The following is a 22,309-nucleotide window of genomic DNA, read 5'->3' as shown; positions in this document are numbered from 1 at the left end:
TGAAACTATTCGGTTACGATGTCTCTCTTTGTAGGAGAGAAGGCTTGATGTTATGATTGGCATTTAAAGTACATTCCATGAATCTTGGAAACATCAACACTATCAGTAGGACCAATTAGAACATTCGGTTTGTAATAGCTTAGAATCGTCAGAGATTTGCAATGAATTTGACACAAAGTATCCAGGCATCAATGTTCCAGATTGCCTGAATTACCCCCAAACAAAATGTCTGTGCATGGAGTAAAAGTAAAAAAAGCTGAATGATCGTGTACTGCTGTCAAAGGTCATATATTATCCATAATTGGGATAAGATACGTCACTCATGGATTGCTTGCTTGCTATTAAGTAACTTGTTATGTTATTATTAGATGAAAGACTGCTTGGATGTCTTCAATGCTGGTCATACTACCAATGGCATCTACACAATCAAACCAACTAACTGGACTAGGGATTCATTTGATGTCTTCTGTAATATGACTGATGGAGGAGGATGGACGGTAAGTCTAGTATGACCATAGACGTAGGAGGCGGGGGTGGGGCTGTGGGGGGAGGGCTGCAGCCCCCAACCAAATATTTTTGTATAAATTCGGGCAATATGCTGAGAATTTTTCGGGCACTATCATTATTATTGTAACGACTTCCCAAAATTATAATCAATATGGAAGGGTTTTAACACGGAAAATACTGTATGTTATTGTCATGCGATGTAATAACCGATTCATGCGCTACGAGATTTATAAAAATTATGTATTATAATTATGATTATGATATGCACAGTACCGTGTTGAACGCGCGCGGAGCGCGGAAAAAAAATTGATTTCATTTTCCGAGCAAGTCGTTACAGCCCCCCCCCCCCCCCCATTATCAAATTGGGCTCCTACGCCTATGAGTTTGACATCCTATAGTTAAAGACGATATGTATAATATGACTGACGGAGGAGGATGGACGGTAAGTCTAGTATGACATCCTATAGTATAGACGATATATTGTATATGTATAATATGACACGGAGGAGGATGGACGGTAAGTCTAGTATGACATCCTACAGTATAGACGATATGTTGTATGACTGATGGAGGAGGATGGACGGTAAGTCTAGTATGACATCCTATAGTATAGACGATATATTGTATATGTATAATATGACTGAAGGAGGAGTATGGACGGTAAGTCTAGTATGACATCCTATAGTATAGATGATATATTGTATATGTATAATATGACTGACGGAGGAGGATGGACGGTAAGTCTAGTATGACATCCTATAGTATAGACGATATGTTGTATGACTGATGGAGGAGGATGGACGGTAAGTCTAGTATGACATCCTATAGTATAGACGATATATTGTATATGTATAATATGACTGAAGGAGGAGTATGGACGGTAAGTCTAGTATGACATCCTATAGTATAGATGATATATTGTACATGTATAATATGACTGGCGGAGGATGATGAACGGTAAGTTTAGTATGATATCCTATATGTAATAAATATGGCTAAGTTTGCCTAAAAAGTGTGGTCATTCTGTGCATATTGTCAGATTCTAAGCATCAGAGGTGTGCTCTGTTCAATAGTTCTACACACATTCTCATTGACAGTTATCAAAACCTATAATACTACGCTTTCACACTGGTCAGCAGAATCACTGTGGTCGATTAGTACGGAATTAGTTTGTGACGCAATGGTCAGTTGTGACGCAATGGTTCTGTTCCTACTGTACCTATGGGCCTACATTTGAAATGGCAGTGAATTTGCCAGAAACAAATTAACATCCGTTGGAATAAGAAACAATTTCTGACACAATAGACTTCCAGTAATTTCTAATGTAATTGTGTAACCATGGAGATTGTTGCAATACATGTCATGGGTATTCTTTCCTTCGGTCTTTGCGTCATCTCTTTAATCTTACTTTTCTTTACCAACTTTGAACCTCCAAAAGTGCACTTGAGATCATTACAGTGTTTGATTCCATTGTCTATGAATTGGGGATTGTCAGAGTAGATTCAGAGTAGATGTGTTGCTCTCTTGATATAGATTTAGAGTTTATTACAAAAGCAATCTGTCTGTCGCAATACGAGGCCCGTTCTCTCCGCAAATGAGGCCAGCTTTGTTTTGTTGAATTAGTATAACCAGAGCTGAGCCCAAAATCATTGCAAGTGTTTCTGTTCCAAAGCGAATAGTATGGAAGTTTGAAAGTAAGATTCCATTATTTGTAATGGGACAGAGTAAAGACATAAGCAACAGTATCCAACATTGGGTCTGATTATCTATTACACACACAGACAGCAGAACAGTTTTCATTCATGGTCTGTGAACAATCAACTATGGTAGAAATTCACTTTGCTCTAACATGCCACTTAACAGAAGGGTTAATTACAGTTCAGAATGGATTTAATTTGGAAGATTATGTTACTGCTCATTCACATGTCATTCTTCCTTAGGTTCGTTCTACAAAGAAGTTAAATGCACTTTCTCATTGAAATGTTATTGAAAATAATTTGGAATTATTCTTTTCGTTCTTACATTATATACAGGTATTCCAACGTCGTGTTGATGGTTCCGTTGACTTCTATCGTAACTGGACGAGCTATAAAGAAGGCTTTGGTGAGCTGGACCATGAGTTTTGGTTGGGAAATGATAAGTTGTATGACCTCACCAATCAAGGTGACTATCAACTTCGGATTGATCTGGTGAACAAAGATGGAGCTCCATACTACGCAAAGTTTGACTTGTTCCGGATCAACGATGAAAGTGACAATTACACACTGTCTGGGCTGGAAGCTTACAGTGGAACTGCAGGTTTGTCCAAATTATAGGTTTCTCTCTGTGTTTGTTGTATACAACTTCACTGTACTATAAAATGTCATGTTCTGTTGTTTTTATTTCTTTGGATGTCGTTTATTTTTTGGGGTTCCTTACTGGAAGCAAAGGAACCTATGTAGTCAAGTGTGTGTGTGTGTGTGTGTTTGTGTGTGTCTGTGACGCTTGCTGAAGTCCGCCGTGATGGAGTGATGGATATTTGTCATACTCAATGTGTAGATGTGTTATAATGAGAAGGTGTGCCCTATTGGTTTTGACGCTGACCTTATGAATATTAATGAGGTTATAGAGCCAAACCTAAAAATCTTTACATTGCAATAACTCTGCAACATTAAGTTGGATTGTAGCCAAATTTAATTTGGTTTAGAATCGTTAGTTCATTGCTGGCCGGTACATGTAAGCCTAAATTTTGGGGCAATCTGGGTCTAAAAATTTCTCGCCCTTTTTTTGGCCAGGTCTGCCCAAATTTTATTTCCACCTAAAATGATTTTTGGGACACATTCTTTGGGCCCGAATATGAGGGGCCCATTATTTTTTGAACCATTTGGGCCCACATTTGTGATCTGTTAAGACATCACATAAATCAAGCATAATTAGGCCTACTGACAGTGAAAATGATAATACATAACATGCAGTTCATAAACCGAGCAAAATGACAGTCAATGCAGCAATGAAAAGACATAGAAACCATGTTCGTACAGTGACATGCTAAGGTATCACACAAAGACAAGCACAACTTGCTAACCGTGATAAGCTGAGATATATAACATGACTCAAATACAACAGTGATATTTGATGTAGACTGTCATAGAGATTAAACAAACAAGTCCTGATGTACGGTGATATGTAATGCAGACTAGCTGTCACAGAGATTATGCATACATGTCCTGCTGTGCAGTAATATGTGATAAAGACTGTCACAGAGATTTAGCATAAATGCCCTGCTGTGCAGTGATATGTGATGTAGGCTGTCACAGATTAAGCATAAACGTCCTGCTGTGTAGTGATATGTGAAGTAGACTGTCACAGAGATTTAGCATAAATGTCCTGCTGTGTAGTAATATGTGATGTAGGCTGTCACAGATTAAGCATAAATATCCTGCTGTGAAGTGACATGTGATGTAGACTGTCCAAGAGATTAGGCATAAATGTCCTGCTGCACATGTTGTGATATGTGATGTAAACTGTGACAGATATTAATCTTTAATATCCTGCTGTGTGGTGACATGTGATGTAGACTGTCAAAGAGATTAATTAAGCATAAATGTCCTGCTGTGTAGTGATATGTGATGTTGACTGTCAAAGAGATTAAGCATGAATGTCCTGCTGTGTAGTGATATGTGATGTAGACTGTCACAGAGATTAATTAAGCATTAATATCCTGCTGTGTAGTGATATGTGATATAGACTGTCACAGAGATTAATTAAGCATTAATACCCTGCTGTGTAGTGATATGGGATGTCGACTGTCACAGAGATTAAGCATAAATGTCCTGTTGTGCAGTAAGTTATATGTGATATAAAGACTGTCACAGAGATTAAGCATACATGTCCTGCTGTGTAGTGATATGTGATGTAGACTGTCACAAAGATTAAGCATAAATGTCCTGCGGTGCAGTGATATGTGATGTAGACTGTCACAGAGATTAAGCATAAATGTTCTGCTGTATGGTGATATGTGATGTAGATTGTCACAGATATTAAGCATAAATATCCTGCTGTGTGGTGACATGTGATGTAGACTGTCACAGAGATTCAGCATACATGTCCTGCTGGTTGGTGATATATGTGATGTAGACTGTCACAGTGATTCAGCATGAATGTCCTGCTTTGTAGTGATATGTAATGTAGTCTGTCACAGAGATTAAGGTCAAAGGTCCTTTGAGGTCAATAGCTCCTGGTTAACTTAGTAGTGTAAAATTTGCACTTACAGACTTAGAAGTGGAATGTAGATTTCCCAAAATGAGTAACCCTTTTTGATTGTAAAGAGGTAAAAAGTCATTGAGGTCAACATTGATCAGTACTGTAGACTTTGTACCCAGGCTCACATGGTGTTAACTTGGATGCGTCTCACACATTGTATGTAAGTTGCCCTTGGTGAGTACAAAACCTACTAATACTGTTAAAGATCAAAGGTCATTGAGGTCAGCATGGGTCAAAATCTTGTAGTACCGCTCAGCTAAGTGGTAAATATGTGGATGAATCTAATTTTTGGTATGTAGTTTGCCCTGATTCAATGGTACCAAATTATATGAATTTCATATTTGGTATATTTTGGAACTGTTGATGCCAACTCGGTGGTGCCAATTTGAATGAATGTGGCATTGACTTGGTTGTTTATTAAGTTCATCATGTAAACCTTTTTTAACATGGAGTTTATTTGGCAGGGATTCACCAAACGTTTTTGGTTCGTGGTTCAAATGTTTTTTTGTTGACAAATGGAGCTTCTTTCAACTATATATTACTCCAAATTTTAGGGCTAGAGTATGTTTTTTGTATAGTCTCTGTACTGTAGGTGTCAGGTTTATGTTGACTACTATATATATGTACTGTGTAGTATTGAAATAACTTGTCCTCCATAGTTACAGAACATGCTGCAAGGTTTTAAGAATAATAGTTGTGTGAAACAGAGGGAGTTACGTTTACAATATACAAATTAAACTTTGCTTTATTGGAACTCAATTGTGTTGTGACGGACGTACAATTTGCAGATGTACGTCCGTCACAAAAAAATGTACGTCCGTCACACAAGAACTTTGCGAAACTATAGCATGAAGGTGATCAAATATAAATTTGATTTTACTGCTTATTCTAGTTTAAGGTCTTATTAGCATGATGCATGTAAGCTTTAATTGTTTTACATTCCAAATCAGAGCGATCTACAATAAGATTTATGATCTGAGTACGTCCATCACAGGGTGCTTTTCTTTAACAATTTTGTGCGTCTTATAAGGAGGTAAAAAATGAGAACCCCACAGAATAATATTAGAGGGCAGATGACACACAATGTCCAAATTAAAAGTGATCTCATATAATTACTAATTGATATATGAACCAATAAACTATCCGAAATGCACGTCCGATTTTACGGAACTGCCCAGATTCAACATATATCCAATCATATTTACTAATTGTTTAATGTGTCTATATTGTGATAGGTCCCTTAATTGTGATGGATTGTAGTTTAATGGAATATCTTTACTTGTTTAATTCACAGACATACAGGGAGGTGACCCTGGTGGTCATGCTTTGAGTTCTCATCTTAACTCTGCCTTCAGTACCTTTGACAGGGACAATGATAAATCAAACAGTGTTCACTGTGCTGTTAGAAGACATGGTGCCTGGTGGTACAAGAGCTGTGCAGCATCTAACCTCAATGGTGACTACATGGCAGCAGATGATGATGCATCAAGCATACACTGGCAGGAGCTACCTGGAGGTGAATATAACATAAAGTACACAGAAATGAAGATAAGACCTGTCTAGATACGGTTCTTTCCAATAAGTACTTGATAAGAGGATCAAAACTAACAGACACACTGGAATTCAGCAAATATATCATCCATATCAGCAAACAGAAATATTACAGATACCCCAAATTTCCTTTCCCCCCCCCCCCTCCATGTACACAGCCTCCTCAAAACTACTCTAAACAGACACAGACACACCCAGGTGTGTTTTACACTCAGACTGAGGACCCCGTTGTGTGTTACACTATTTAAGTCCACGAACCCTACCTAATCTTAACAATATCCATATTAACAATAGAATTTGTCTGAGGACCTGGTGGTTCTTCTCGTCTGAGGACTCGCAATTTCTTTGTTCAAGCCCTCAGTCAGAATACAAAACAAGTGCAGACACACATTCTTATGTATTGTTATCAGTCCTGAAATAATATATATACTAATATTGTTTGCACAGGTGTAAGTTCAGATACGTGTTCTCAATAAGAGTAGTAAACCATACCAAGGGATGGATGGGAAAGCCTATTGGAATTCTCAACATGCATTTCTCACAAAAAAGTTTCATCTTAAAAGGTGTTGCTGAATCAAATGCACTGTAATATTATCCTAGCCTTTATGCATAGTTTACCCAAACATTAGATTGCATACCACTGTTGTACACAGAATTTAATAAATTATCTAATTGACTCTATGTATTCCATTTGAATTACTATGTACATATTCATGTTTGATATTTATTGAGAATTGATTGGAAGAGACTTTCCAGCAGAGGAAGGAGCTCTCTAGCATTTTGGCAAAGGTAACTGTGATATTATTCCTGAATCAAGGTAACACGGTCGCACTCACCAGATAAGCTTGGATACACACATGCTTGGTAATTGACTAGTTCAAGGTTAAATAAAAAAGGATTTAAAATGCACAAATTAAGGTGTTTGAAACAATTAGTTTGACTTCTAACTTCGAAAATATGTTTCAAAAAACCTGTCTACATAATTAGAAAGTAAGTTGTATATATATACTATTAGTGATTAGCTCACAGTACCAATGTGATATACGGTCTGAGACTACAGCTTGTCAGGTTCACGAAACTAGGTAAGATCTTGTGACAGCACCCTCTGTTGGATCTGGGGGATAGCTGGAGACAGTGGCGGAGCTAGGGGTATTGGTCAGGAGGGGCCAGAATGGTCTGCAGGGGCGCTTTTGACACTATCTAAGATGAGCGCCACCACAGGTTGGCGCGTAGCGTACAGATTTTTTTTGAGTAAAGATACTCCCTAGATCGCCGGAAATGACCCTTTCCGGGCCTGGCTAATTTGCAGATAAACGAAGAATAAATAGGCGTCATCGCCAAATTACACCAACAATATGTGACAAATGTCAATAGGTAGATGAGAGCGCAATGAAAAAGTCAATAATCGCGAATAAGTAAAAAGTGGTAAAGAGCTGAAAAGGGCTTCAGCGGTCCATTTGAGTCCTTCAGGGGGGCATCCACCCCCCCCCCTTGACTGTATGGACGCTCCGCCACTGTGCCTAAGCGGAGCGCCACCACAGGTTGGCGCGTAGCGTACAGATTTGTTTTTTTGAGTAAAAATACTCCCTAGATCGCCGGAAATGATCCTTTCCGGGCCTGGCTAATTTGCAGATAAACGAAAAATAAATAGGTGTCATCGCCAAATTACACCAACAATATGTGACAAATGTCAATAGGTATATGAGAGCGCAATAAAAAAGTCAATAATCGCGAATAAGTAAAAAGTGGTAAAGAGCTGAACAGGGCGCCAGCAGTCTGTCAGGGGGGCATCCGCCCCCCTGACTGTATGGACGCTCCGCCACTGGCTGGAGAGCCCCCCTCCCCCCATTGAGAAGTAACCTGTTAATCGTGATAAAGTCAAACTGGATGGGTAGGTATGATAATGAATTTATGCATGTAACCATCTGTATAGGTGATGTTGAGATTAGCTCAATGTTAATTTGTGTAAACACGGTAAGCAGGCAATGATTATAAGGCTTTTTAGGTTGTACATAAGATTGGTAAACAGTTTATGATTACATCAGTTTGGTAAAGATGATAACATAAGATTGGTAAACAGTTTATGATTACATCAGTTAAGTAAGGATGATTACATAAGATTGGTAAACAGTTTATGATTACATCAGTTTGGTAAGGATGATTATACAGAAAGGAGGAAAACAATTTATGATTACATCAGTTTGATAAAGATGATTACGGAAGGGAGGTAAACAGTGTATGATTACATGTATATGATAATGGTGATTATGTAAGATTGGTAAACAGTTTATGATTACATCAGTTTGGTAAAGATGATCATACAGAATGGAGGTAATCTGTTTATGATTACATCAGTTTGGTAAAGATGATTATGGAAAGGAGGTAAACAGTTTATGATTACATCAGTTTGGTAAAGATGATCATACAGAATGGAGGTAATCAGTTTATGATTACATCAGTTTGGTAAAGATGATTATGGAAAGGAGGTAAACAGTTTATGATTACATCAGTTTGGTAAAGATGATTATGCAGAAAGGAGGTAAACAGTTTATAATTACATCAGTTGGGTAAGGATGATTACGGAAAGGATGTAAACAGTTTATGATTACATCAGTTTGGTAAAGATGATTATGCAGAAAGGAGGTAAACAGTTTATGATTACATCAGTTTGGTAAGGATGATAACATAAGATTGGTAAACAGTTTATGATTACATCAGTTGGGTAAGGATGATTACATAAGATTGGTAAACAGTTTATCATTACATCAGTTGGGTTAGGATGATTATACAGAAAGGAGGTAAACAGTTTATGATTACATCAGTTTGATGAGGATGATTACATAAGATTGGTAAACAGTTTATGATTACATCAGTTTGGTAAGGATGATTATACAGAAGGGAGGTAAACAGTTTATGATTACATTAGTTTGGTGAGGATGATTACGGACGGGAGGTAAACAGTTTATGATTACATGTATATGATAATGGTGATTATGTAAGATAGGTAAACAGTTAATGATTACATCAGTTGTTTAAACTGATTACATCGGTTGGTTTATGTAAAGGATATAAGACTAGTGATAATATATTTGTTTGTTTAGAATGAGAATTCACCATATTCATTGTTGGTTTAATGGCCACATCTGCAGCATGTATATATCTTCACTATATTGTCCATCAGTGTGCTGTATCTACAACCCAGGCTTTAAACAAGTTGTTTATGCTTCACTGTGCAGCATTTTTTTTCATTTAAGAAACTATAATCTGCATTGTATATATGTATATATATATATATATATATATATATATATATATATGTATTTATCTATGTGTTACTTAGTGCAAGAATCATCTAATAAACATAGCGTAATAACTATCAATTCTAATTCTCTACATGTTCTTTGGTTACTCGTTACATCCATATCCGGGAGTCATCATCAGGGACAGGCTGACCCATGACCTAGGCCCCTGGGCAAAACTTTGGTCATTACGCCAGTGTTTTAAACAACAATACTCAAGTCACTTAAATATCAGGTAGTTAGCGAATCCAAGAAGAATGTAAAACAATATCCCCCATAGAACTAACACAGTGACTTGAGTCAATGATTAAACTGGTGCCAGGAAAATCACTGATAATTACTTGTACTTAGGAAGAAGTGTCTCATTACAACTCTGTATTATGCCAACTCGACCAGAAACATAGCCAGATATAAATAGGTGATATGCAATCAATCCCTCCCCCCCCCCTCCACCCTCCCCCAACTCCCCAGAGGAGAGTCTGCATTCAACTAAGCCCAGTCATAGTTTGGTTTTGGCTGAGTTTTCGAACTTGTCACCTTTTGACATCTAGATATGGCACTATCAGGCTTTCTCTGTTCAGGACAGGTTTTGGTTTTTATTCCCAATTTGATAGTTATTGTGTGAGAAATTTACGAATGAACATTATTTAAGAAAACTAATAAATATTCTGATTTTAAACACTTATCTTCAGGCGGTTATCGGTCATACCATAGGGCCCTGGCAAAATGAGTCCACACCAGCTGCACTGACCTATTTACGAGACTGCCCATACCTCACCCCCACCCCCCACCCCTTGCATCCTCTCCCAGGACAAAGTGTCGAGATTAATCCCAAGTTCTGAAATACAACTTTATCGTAAATGTATAAGGCCTACTGATTCAATATTTTCCAACTATCAGTTTTACAGTCATTAACGAGATCATTATGAAGAGACATAATATTTAATGAGCGTGAACATCAGAAAACAACTTGAAGGTTGACTGAGAGCACCAAATTAATTTTGATATATAGATCGCTAAACAAATCTGTTATCACCCCAGAATCGAGAAACAACCCTCGGAACATCCGAGGCCTATCAATTAAAGAGGCTGGCCTACTTAGTTTAACACACTATCCATTGGTTCAGTTTCCCAGAAGCAACACCCTACTCAATAGGAAACCAAGACCTATGGCCTGGAATATTGAAATGTTTATTGACAGTACATTAACAGTTTATCAATGACAAATAGTGTTTAATGTCGACCAATGGTGCTCTGCTGTTCATATGAAGTTACAGGAACAATGTTTTGGTTGAGTTATTGCCATTTTTGGTTTCTTGCTGGAAGCAAATAAACCTATGCAGTCGGGTTAGCGTGTGTGTGCGTCTGTTACACTTGCTTTGATTCACGATAACCCAACAACGGAGTGTTGGATTTATGTGGATGTATTATAGTGAGGTGTGCCCTATCGTTTTTGGCGCTGACCTTATGAATATTAATGAGGTTATGGGGTCAAACGTACAACTTTACATTGTAATAACTTGCGACCTTTGTTGGTTAATAGCTGGTACATGCAGGCCATCTGGGTCCCAAAAACTCCTGAGCCCATTCTTGGGCTGAGTGGGCCCAAATGTTTTATTTTCACCTCAAATGCATTCCGGCACGAATTTGTGGGGCCCAATATTTTGGGGCCCACAGTTTTTGGGATTCAATGTCGGTGGGGGGGGGGGCAATTAAATCTTTTAGCCACATTATTTGGGCCAAATATTTTAGGGGCCATTTGGACGCAAATTTTATTGGGCCCAAGTATTTGGGGAGGGGACAAATTTTTTAATTCTTAATAACGCCAAAACCTTAAATCAGATTATATCCAAACATGGAATACAGTTGTTGGTTAATATCTGGTATACGTGGACATAAATATTAATATGTTGGGTGAGGACATACACCACTTTAATATTCCACTAAGCAAGAAACCATAGCGCATGTTGTGCTCTTGTTAAACAATGGATTAACATTCAGGCCTACACTGTGGAACTGACGTCATCATCGACTTATCCTTAAAGGAGCATTCCAGGACTTGAGCATACTTTAAAGATTGATATCTCGCAAACCAGACTATATACAGAAACATTACCGGCACTCAACTCATTCCTATTTCTTGGACAGTCGATATGACGTATTAAGACTAAATTCATCCTTAAATATAACAAAACCTGCTTGAATGTGAGTGGAGCTAAAAAAATATATTCCTTAATGCATTTAAAGCTTGTAGACGTTTAATTTACTTCGTTTACTCTCTTAGTGATAACAACACGCGTAGGTAGAACTATGGAACAAGTTGTACTGCACTTGCTTAATATCGGATTTATTTGGCGGCTAATAGCCTCCACCACCCCCCCCCCTATTGCTCTGTGCCCATCTCCGATTGGACGACTGGTCAGTCATCATATCCCCTTCCCCTCTCTGGTCCTCATTTCATTATCGTCTTGACCAACGTTAACGCCTCCATTGATACCATATTTATCACAACGGGTAAATAGAAAAGAAATGGTGCCATGGGCCTTATACCTTGCATGATTACGTGTACATCCATTGTGCCAACGGAAACATGAGCTGTTGTTGGTCGGTATAACCGTTTGACTCATAGCCTACAGAACATAAAGGGACAAGAAAAGAAACTATATATATAACAATATGATAAATCCAGTGCCTTCCTAGAATAGCTGACACCCATGGCGGATTCTTCCTTTTGTCACCCTGTGCCGGGAATGCCGTCCTGGGGGGGGGTCTACTCTAAGACCTTCCCCTCCATTTTTATGTAAGGTGGCTTAAATGCAAAAGGCGCTATCTGATTACACAATGATTCACAAAAAACAATAAGGATTTTGGGGGGCATGGGGCTGTAGCAAGGCACCTCTCTGACTGGTATCCTGGCGGACCCCCACCTTCACCCGCTTAGTACGCCACTGGGGAAATTGTTATGTCATTAAGAAAATTGCGCTAAAATTTATGAAAAGGAGCACTTTTGCTTTTTTTTTAAGCATATTATTTGAACAGTTATTATGCAACGGCTGAGCTCTGACAGCATTAAAAACTCCACAAGAAAATATTTGTGAAATCTCCTTTCTCAAACTCTACTGGTTTATGTCACAATGGGTTCTTCGTTGGTAACCATGAAGTCATCCAATAAGTGGAATAAATATCTACCAAACATTGGATTTTTGTACCAACTCGTGAACCAAAATAGACGCAACGTCCATATACGAATAATTGATTAATCTTTGGATATTACTTCCTTTATACTATATCATATAGTTGTCAATCCATGAACATATACAAGAGTAGTCTTTCATATCTCATAAAGTTACATCAAAGTTTTTATAGGCTCATCTCATCGTTCAAAATCAGAAAGATAAAGCTCTCGTTATCATAAAGAGAATATTAATTCTCAGCGGTGCGGTTATTGCTTCTGGTAATTGCACAGATATCACGTTTTTAACATGGTAGACGATATTAAAAAGAAATCCAATTTTTAAAGAGAATATATAATAAGCCTCACAAACTCTTTATTACCGTACTAAAACCCCGTAAGTACGTGTCATAAAAATCAAACGCGGTTCAACGGGGTTTAATGCTCCAACTATATAAACATAATCATAACAAAAATTATAATAATAATATTTAAATACACTCACAAAACAGAACGGGCTTTTCATACATTAAAAATGAAAAGTTAAAGCGGGGTCGATTTCATCTACAGATTAAAAATGGAAATGCAGACCTTCACACACACACATGGCAATGCGATCGATTGTATGGTGATGTCATCGATTGTATTGTCATGTGATCGATTGTACTGTCAAGTGATCGATTGTACGGTGCTGTGATTGATTGTACTGTGATGTGATCGACTATACTGTGATGTGATCGACTGTAGTGTGATGTGATCGACTGTACTGTGATGTGATCGATTGTACGTTGTTGTGATCGATTGAACGGTGATGTGTTCAATTGTACGATGATGTGATCGAATGTGTAGGGTTGTGGTCGATTGTAATGTGATGTGATCGATTGTACTGTGATGTGATCGATTGTACTGTGATCGATCGTACGTTGTTGTAATCGGTTGTACTGTCATGTGATCGGTTGTACGGTGCTATGATCGATTGTACGATGATTTGATCGAATGTGTAGGGTTGTGGTCGATTGTAATGTGATGTGATCGACTGTACTGTGATGTGATCGATTGAACTGTGATCGAGTGTACGTTGTTGTAATCGGTTGTACTGTAATGTGATCGGTTGTACGTTGTTGTGCTCGGTTGTACGATGATGTGATCGAATGTGTAGGGTTGTGGTTGATTGCTATGTGATGTGATCGATTGTACGGTGCTAGGATCGACTGTACTGTGATGTGATCAATTGTAATGTGATGTGATCGATTATACAGTGATTTGATCGGTTGTACGGTGTTGTGTCCGATTCTACGATGATGTGATCGATTCACCGGTGACGTGACAACCATACCGATTACTTAGTGAGACATTATGGGGTAACAAATTATGTGCAACTAAACTGAGACTTGGTCAGAATCTAACAAAATTAATTTAACACTATACAGCTCAAAATACAGCTTTTCATTCCACCCTCTCAGTGTACTTTTTGCAAATCTGATTTTGTCTTTACCCTGAACTATATCTATAATGATATAACGGTTATATTGTCAACGGATGAGTGATTATGTACTCTGCGATAAAATGGTTATTGGTGTGATTTTTTATTCAGTGTAAATTGACACAATTGACACAAATGACATTTTCGAAGAATCGTGAAATTAAAACCCAGTAGAGTAGTAAAGTATCTATCTATATATATATATATATATATATATATATATATATATATATATATATATATATATATATATATCAGGCGCGTATCCAGGATTTTCTAACCCGGGGGGCGCGAATTACTATCTAAGCGGAGCGCCACCATCGGTTGGCGCGCAGCGTACAAGAAAATTTCTGGTTTTGATACCACCCAGATCACCGGAAATGGTACTTCTCGGCCTTGAAATGACCAACCAGATGTACACTTTTGCCTGAGAACGAAGTATTTCCCAATAGTTTTTTTTTCCATCCATAACCTTTTTGAATATTGTCACCAGTCACAAATCATGTTCGACCTCATCGCATGACCTGTGGATCATTGCTTCTGTAGGTGATTCTACGTCGCGGCCCACAATATCCGTCAGCCCCACTTTTAAAGGTTTCAAGCCCATTATTTGTTCAGAATTTGAAAATTCACATTCTCACTTCAAAAAATACCCATAATGTCGCACAAAATTTCATCTATGGACAACCAATATAGAAAAACCTCCATCAACCCCTAACAGACCGGTCAAAATTGCATAGCTCCCAACTCTTGAGAAGGCAAAAGCTGGTCCATGCCACGAATCGCCATCCTGGGGGAGGGGTATAAGGGGAGGGGGTGTCCTCCTCCCCTTTTGAATTTTTTTGGAATCCTGGTGATGCCTACATGTAAAATGGTGGCACTTAGAAAGGCTTTTGACACCAAAACTTTTCTGAGAACTATGCATTTTTTTGTGTGTAACATCAATAAATTGAATAGTAGGTGATAATTCATTCTTTCCCGTGGCATGAAAATGTTCGCTGCTCGCCCCAATGAAAAGAAATAGAGGCTAACTGCTTAAGAAATGATGGTTGCTAAGTCAAAATTTAATGCAATATTTTTTATATGTATACTTGACAATTACAATGTGGGTTTTTCGGAAGCTTTCGCGGGTCAGCGGGTTTGGGTGTTAGAATGCTGGTCCAACCCGCGAATTGCGGGTCAGTTGGGAGCTCTGAAATTGCACGAGTAGAGGGAAGTGTGATGAAGAATGATGGTCAGAAATTTTCGAAAATTCAGACTCAGTTAATTTATTGGTGTAGAAATATTAAAACCTCTTATAACGGCTATTATAAAACTCCGAAACCGGACACTTCACACATAGGCGTAAGAGGCGAGGGGTGCAGTCCCTAATTCTCCATGACTAATGTAACAGCGGCGTAGGAAGGTACTTTTGAGTGGGGCGGGGGGGCTGAAGACTGATGGCCGGCCTGGGGGAGGGGTCTAAGGGGAGGGGGTGTCCCCTCCCCTTTGGAAACTTTTTGCATTTTCAGGTGGCCTCAGATGCAATTTGGTGGTCCACATGAGATTTTTTTTCTCATTTGGAAATGAAAAAGGGGTTTTCTGACTTGCGAAGCGGGGGGAGGAATGATACTTCCGCCCCACCACACTTTTCACTGGGGGGCTGACGCCCCCCCAGCCCCCCGGTTCCTACGCCCTTGTAATGTAAAATATAGTTTTGACATAATTGGACCTCCATGCTTTTTCTCCATCTGCATAAGACATTTCGTTGTTTACATTATCATCCCCACGGACCGTACGGTACACGATGGCATGTAATGTAGGCTAACAACCGCTGCTTGCTTATATGATATTGACATCAAGATGTTGAACGCGCGCGGAGCGCGCGAAAATTTTTGGTTATTTTTTCGGGCAAGTCGGACAGTTTTGAGGCTGTTCATCCTGGAACGCCATTTTCATGCTCACTGATATGATGTGATATCTGCTGTTTGCTTTACAAATTCGAACACCGGGCGCATAGCGAGGAATTTGCCAAGGGAGAGGTGATGCCTGTAGGCAAAGTATCTAAGTGTTGCGTCACCATAAGTTGGCGCGAAGCGTACAAGAAAAGTTTGGCCGAAAATCCCTCCCAGGTCGCTGGAAATGGCACTACCCAGGACCATTTGTTGGCGCGAAGCGTAAAAGCAAATTTTGCCGGAAATTCCTCCCAGATCGCTGGAAATGACACTTCCCATGCCTTGTAAGTTGCATCTGAGCACTTTCAATTTTGAAATTACTAGCAATATCATAAAAAAAAAATATGCTGAAGGGGGGGGGGCGGTCGCCCCCTTCCCGAAATGCGTAATGTTCCCCGACGACACGGTCGAGTTCGAGACCAGCCACAGTTGGTTTCATAACAATTCTACAATTGTTTAAGGCATATATACACACACACGCGTTATTGTAGATCATATATAGTATATTGATCACGAGTGAGAGAGGGAAAATGGAAACGTCAAAAATTGAGTTGTCGGTGTAAGGGGTAGGGTGAGGCACACGCCCCTTCCGAAATCCTTGATCCGTCACTAGCTACCCTGTGTATATAATAGGGATCAGCGCTGTAATAATGTCACTGTTCCTCTTTCTCTTCCCGGTGTCTTGGCGTTTTTCTTATCTCCCTCCTTTTCTCCCTTTTCTCTCTTTCTTCTTTTTCTTTTCCCTTCCTTCCTCTCCTCCTTCTCCTCTTTTTTCCCCCTCTTTTTTCTTTTTTCTTCTCTTTTTTTCTCTCCTCTTTTTCTTACCCGGGGGGCGCGCGCCCCCAACGCCCCCCCCTGGATACGCACCTGTATATATATAATTATATATATATATATATATATAAATGAAAAGTCGTAATGAGTTGGAAAATCAAGAACAGTGAAAAAACTTTCAGCCTCCACCGGGATTCGAACCACGGGCCTTCCGCTCTGTACGCGGACACCCTAACCACTAGGCTATGGACGCTGATTGTATGTCCAGAGGTTCGAAACCGGTAAGGAAGGTCGTAATTCCACTGTAGGCGTAGCATACATATATATATATATATATATATATATATATATATAAATGAAAATAAACCCTTCAACGAGGTAACAAAATTACAACTAACAAGACACGTTAAAACACACAGTCTTTAAGGATACGCTCAAATGAATAAGAGAACCCCACACTGAACCGAAGGGAGAAGAGCACAATGAACTGAGGATAAGGACAAGGGGATTGCTGAGGGAGAGAACTAAGGTATATCGAACTTGGAATTGAGACCTTTAGGGAAATCAGCCTACTCTCTGCAACAAGACGTAACTGAAGGAGATATTTCAATATTTTCCTTTAATGTCATAAACGGGACCGTTATATTTCTGTTTACCTGGTCCGGGCCACACACCCCCACCCGTCGCAAACGCTAATCAGAACCCGGGAACAAGAGATGTTACACTTGTAATTGCGTGTTTAAAGACAAACTAACCAGTATTATTGGCCCTAATCGTATACTTTTCTGGTCACCAATCATTTCAATTGCATCTCTAGTAATGTCGTCTATATTATCGTCTGCACAAATTGTAGGGTCTTATATGTGGGGGATACCAAACGCAGACTTGCTGGCCGCGTCACCGAACAACTACGCCGCATTATAAAGAATTTCCCGTTTTTTGCGAATTTCTTTTCCATTAATTCTGTTTGATTCTTTATATTGTTTTGGGGAATAAGTGTTTTTTTGTTATGTCGTAAATGTTATCGTTTATATAAATTGTAGCAAATCCGAATTGAAGTTTGAAATTGATTGTTCATTTGAAACGAAACATATCAATAATGGAGTGAAAAAAAAATGTATAAAAAAAGGAAGAATTTCCCCGGTTTTCCTATATATTGCTGCTCACTTTAACCCTCCATCTCGATGTTATATCATTCATTTTTCGGTCACAGCAGCTATTGATTGTAGAGATTCTAATTATGAACGACTCGTTGCAGAGAATAGGCTGATTTTCTCCTATATATATATATATATATATATATATATATATATATATATATATATATATATATATATATATATAACGAATGTGTCCCATATGGTACGACAGATTTATATAAGTTCAGTTGCTCAGATCCAGCACGAAATTCAATTGGAAAAAACCCAGTTTTATGACTGCTTAGAACATGTTAGAACAAATCAACCAGTTTAAATAAACCAGTTTTACCAGAAATAAACCAGTATAAACCAGAAATAAACCAGTTTTATGACTGCTTAGAACACGTTAAAACAAATTATCTAGGACATGGTGTTCAATGTCATTCAGCGGTGTTTGTTTTTCATATGCAGAACAACAGAACATAGGTGAATAAGGTATCAGAATATATCAAACAATGGATTAACCTGATTATTTTTGCCTGCACACATGAGCTGACGTCATCACTGCCAAATTAAAGTTAAAGTGGAAGGTTTACAGTCTTGTTAAAGGCTAAGGCCCCGTCACACGACTTAACAACTTAAGCCCTGGTCACTGGTAACTTGTCACATCCCCCATCCACTTGTCCCCTCGGAGACTTCCAACAGTGCATATGGGTGCAGCCACAAACCGGCGCACGCAACTTTTATCCACAAGTTACCTCGCAAGTCCCCATTTATACGCCTGGGTGAAGAGAGGCAATGGAGATTAAGTGCCTTGCCCAAGGACACAACGTTATGATCTGGTCCGAACCAGATATTTTGCATATTTCAAAGCTGAATAGTTTTGAAAACCGAATAGCTAAAGGAACATTACTATATACCACCAGGCGCGTAGCCAAGGAGGGGGCAAAGGGGCGAAGGGGACGACCGCCCCCTCCCCTTGAGCATATATATTTTTTTGTATCGCTAGTAATTTTAAAATAAAAAAAAGGTTAGATGCAACTTACAAGGCCTGGGAAGTGCCATTTCCAGCGATCTGGGAGGCAGTTTCGGCCAAAACTTCCGGTGGCGCTACGCTTAGATAGTTTGCCTACAGGTTTCGCCCCTCCCTTGGCAAATTCCTCGCTACGCGCCTTTATACCACTCAATCACGTATTATATATTTCTTGCCCTTTAGGCGATATACCAAGATTGAAGTTAAAACCCCTCGCTTCCCTTGAATTAACCCTTGACGATTTATCCGGAAGTATATTGTTCTTGTATTCAAGAAAGAGGCTGGGCGGTACTATTCAAAACAAACTAGCTGATCTCAACCCAGTAGGTGGATAGGGTGTATCAGAGTAGGCCTGATAGCCTGGATAGGAGGTTACGTGGTGACTTGATGCAGGTTTTCAAGTTTTCAAGTGTATGGTTTTGACCATTTATCTGCCACTGACTTTTTCATGTTTGCTAATAGTAGCTGTACCAGAGGTCATTGTCTTAAACTCCAGAAGTTACAAAGTAGGAATATTATTCGGCATAACTTTCTGAGTGGAACTTGCAAGTAGTGTGAATGGGTTTAAGAATGCTTTGGATAAGCACTTTAAGCATTGTAATCAGTTCTGATTTCTTGTGTCTTCAGTTTATCAAAACAAAACAACAATATCATGAAAATAGAAAATTAATAAACAATATTCCAATCACAACTATGCTTTGACCATGTCTGCAAACTTTTTTAGTATTTTCTTGTCATCCTGATCAACAAGCTTTGATTTTTCTCCTTCTGAAGGAAAGTGGCTTTGGGGGCTCTTGCAAATGGAAGAAAATGTCTTTGATGCTCACAGCTGAAATATTGCTCACAGTTTTGAACTGGTTGGCATCAGCAGAAATCTAGTGTAAATTTAATTAACTTCCATTCCGTACCTTCCAACTGGTGTTTGTCGTGTGGTTTTTTCTAACTCAAAATTAGCTTTTCTTGGCTTCTATGACTTCACATTCTGAGGATTATATTAATGCTAGTCAAGCTGTTCTCTTCACATAAACTGGAACTCAAGAATTTCATTCTTAGAAACAACAAGTAGCAAGTAAACTCCCAGGAATCTGTGCACAAGAGCAGTAAACGATTGTCCCTCCGTTACTTGTAACGGAGGGACACTATAGTTCACTTGTTCTTTATTTTAGCATAAAAAGTAGCCAATACCTTGGTTTAACATTTCTCGAGTGGTTAATCCTAAGAAGGTGTTTTATACAAATTATGAAATTTTTCAAGCATGGAATGACTAAGAAATAAAAAAAAATGTATTTTTTGGTAACGGAGGGACAGGTAACGGAGGGACAAATCAGGTAATTAGCAATTACTGCTAATTGTCAAGTTATAGACATTGAAGGGGAATTATTCCTGTGGTTTGCATAATATTGACCATGACTACTAGGTTGAGTAAGTCATCTTTCTAAGTCATCTTTGTACTAGGCAAAAATTGGTTTGAAAAATATCCCCAGAATTCGAGAATTTTTGGCATAACACAAGTGCAAATTGGCCTGTGTTATATTTTTGTTCTGCAAGCACAGTGGTAAAATATAACTCTTTAACTATCTAGCCATACCACATTCGACCATGCTCTGTACATTTCCAATTTCATTTCCCTTGACCCTGCCCTAAAACAAATCAAATTATAAGGCCTCTTCCAAAAAAATTATGCTTCTTCACCAACAATGATTTTTATTTTCTATTACTTTTCAAGACGACACAAACCAAAATCATCGTCTTTGGCTTACTATATATATATGACAAAGATGTCTGTGAACTCCCCCCTCCCCCTCCCCATCCCTCCTTCCTTTCCAATAAAAAGAACAACTAAGAAAATCTTACTCCATTTAGGAGATATCCTAAATTAAAAGGTCCAGTTATGAGGTTCAATATTTTAGCTGTGACAGTATTTGCAAAACCAATCTCAATTTTACAGAAAATAAACTCTATACAAAGAGTTCCTTCTTTTAACACAGAACTTTACAATGTGAGTGATTTTGATGTACTTATGTTCCGACTAATGGCACAAAAAAACAAAATTGTGATTCATTCCCCACTGACAAGCATCAAAATCCACTTGAATTTAGCCATTTTTTTATTCTCTACTGTGCTATATAGCACCAGTCTGGAGCAGTGTCATTGCCATCGATGATCTTGGCGAGGTCGTCAAGGATATCTGGGGGTTACCCTCCTGTGAGATTCCAATGGGGAAAGCCCCTGTTCCAGGGTGAAGGGAGCCGAAGGCCCAATTAGAAAATTTCATAATTTTAGCACTAATTTGAGTGATCTATGAAAGCTAGGCAGTTGTAAATACACCCCAAAAATGAGGGGAAAAGCAGCTACTCACCCGGCTTAAGCTTCCTAGCTCTAACTCAGTGTCGGGAAGTGATAGGGTGCGGTAAACGCATGTGCAATCAAGACTACAGTGTAGGGCCCATTGATATCACCGATGTATCAAGGCTACAGTATAGGGCCCATTGATATCATCACTTATCAAGGCTACAGTGTAGGGCCCATTGATATAAACACTGGTCAAGGCTACAGTATGGGACCATTGATATAACCACTGATCAAGGCTACAGTGTAGGGCCATGGATATAGCCACTGGCCTATTTCATTCAAATAGGCCTAGATATCATATCCCAAATTTCCAACGAATATTGGACGGTTTCATCGACATCGAATCGACGTCGACATGCATTAAATGTTGGAAAGACGTCCAATGAACGTTGTTTCAACGGTATATATACCGAAGAATCGGCCAAACGTCGGACCAATGAATATTGGACGCCTGAATCAACGTCGAATCGACGTTGCGCCACTTTGCAGACGGAAATCGTGGGAGAAGTCGGTCCGACCATTTCACTCGACCCAAACCCAACGTCGATCCGACGTCAAAATGTTTACTGGGACGTTAGTTAAGTACTTCTAAACTCAAGAATGAGGGTAATAAATAATATAAATTCAAAGTTTTCCCGGCTGATTTAGTAAGGAGAGTGAACCTTTAGGGGAGGGCCAGAAGCGAATGAAGGATTTTGTAAAGAAGGGGTGCTGCCATGCATTGGGTAGGCCTACAATTGAAGCCGAATCCCATGTAGGGAGGCTCCCTCAGAAACAAATATAGATATCAAGTAGTGCATTCTGAAGCGTAAAGTGTTCTAGC

The 22,309-nt window shown here is 38.9% G+C and overlaps 2 protein-coding genes across 3 annotated transcripts in view; both read left to right on the top strand.

The window, feature by feature from the left end:
- The window catches only part of LOC139969399 (fibrinogen-like protein A), a 75,974-nt gene extending 66,346 nt beyond the window's left edge, over positions 1 to 9,628 (top strand). The window contains exon 8 of the transcript XR_011793713.1: positions 9,305 to 9,628. The gene's annotated coding sequence lies outside the window, so the exon portion shown is untranslated. The remainder of the gene's footprint in view (positions 1 to 9,304) is intronic.
- Positions 1 to 22,309, top strand: part of LOC139969401 (fibrinogen-like protein A) — a 162,264-nt gene that overhangs the window by 17,093 nt on the left and 122,862 nt on the right. For both annotated transcript variants that reach the window (XM_071974333.1, XM_071974332.1), the window contains 4 exons: positions 369 to 497; positions 2,541 to 2,805; positions 6,044 to 8,631; positions 8,787 to 9,202. In XM_071974333.1, coding sequence (XP_071830434.1) covers positions 369 to 497; positions 2,541 to 2,805; positions 6,044 to 6,312 — 663 coding nt within the window. In that variant the 3' untranslated portion in view covers positions 6,313 to 8,631; positions 8,787 to 9,202. The remainder of the gene's footprint in view (positions 1 to 368; positions 498 to 2,540; positions 2,806 to 6,043; positions 8,632 to 8,786; positions 9,203 to 22,309) is intronic.

This window comes from Apostichopus japonicus, chromosome 7 (genome assembly GCF_037975245.1).
Source record: "Apostichopus japonicus isolate 1M-3 chromosome 7, ASM3797524v1, whole genome shotgun sequence".
In the NCBI taxonomy this organism is placed as follows: domain Eukaryota; kingdom Metazoa; phylum Echinodermata; class Holothuroidea; order Aspidochirotida; family Stichopodidae; genus Apostichopus; species Apostichopus japonicus.
The sequence above is the reverse complement of the archived record's forward strand: the minus strand, read 5'-3'. Positions and strand labels throughout refer to the sequence as shown.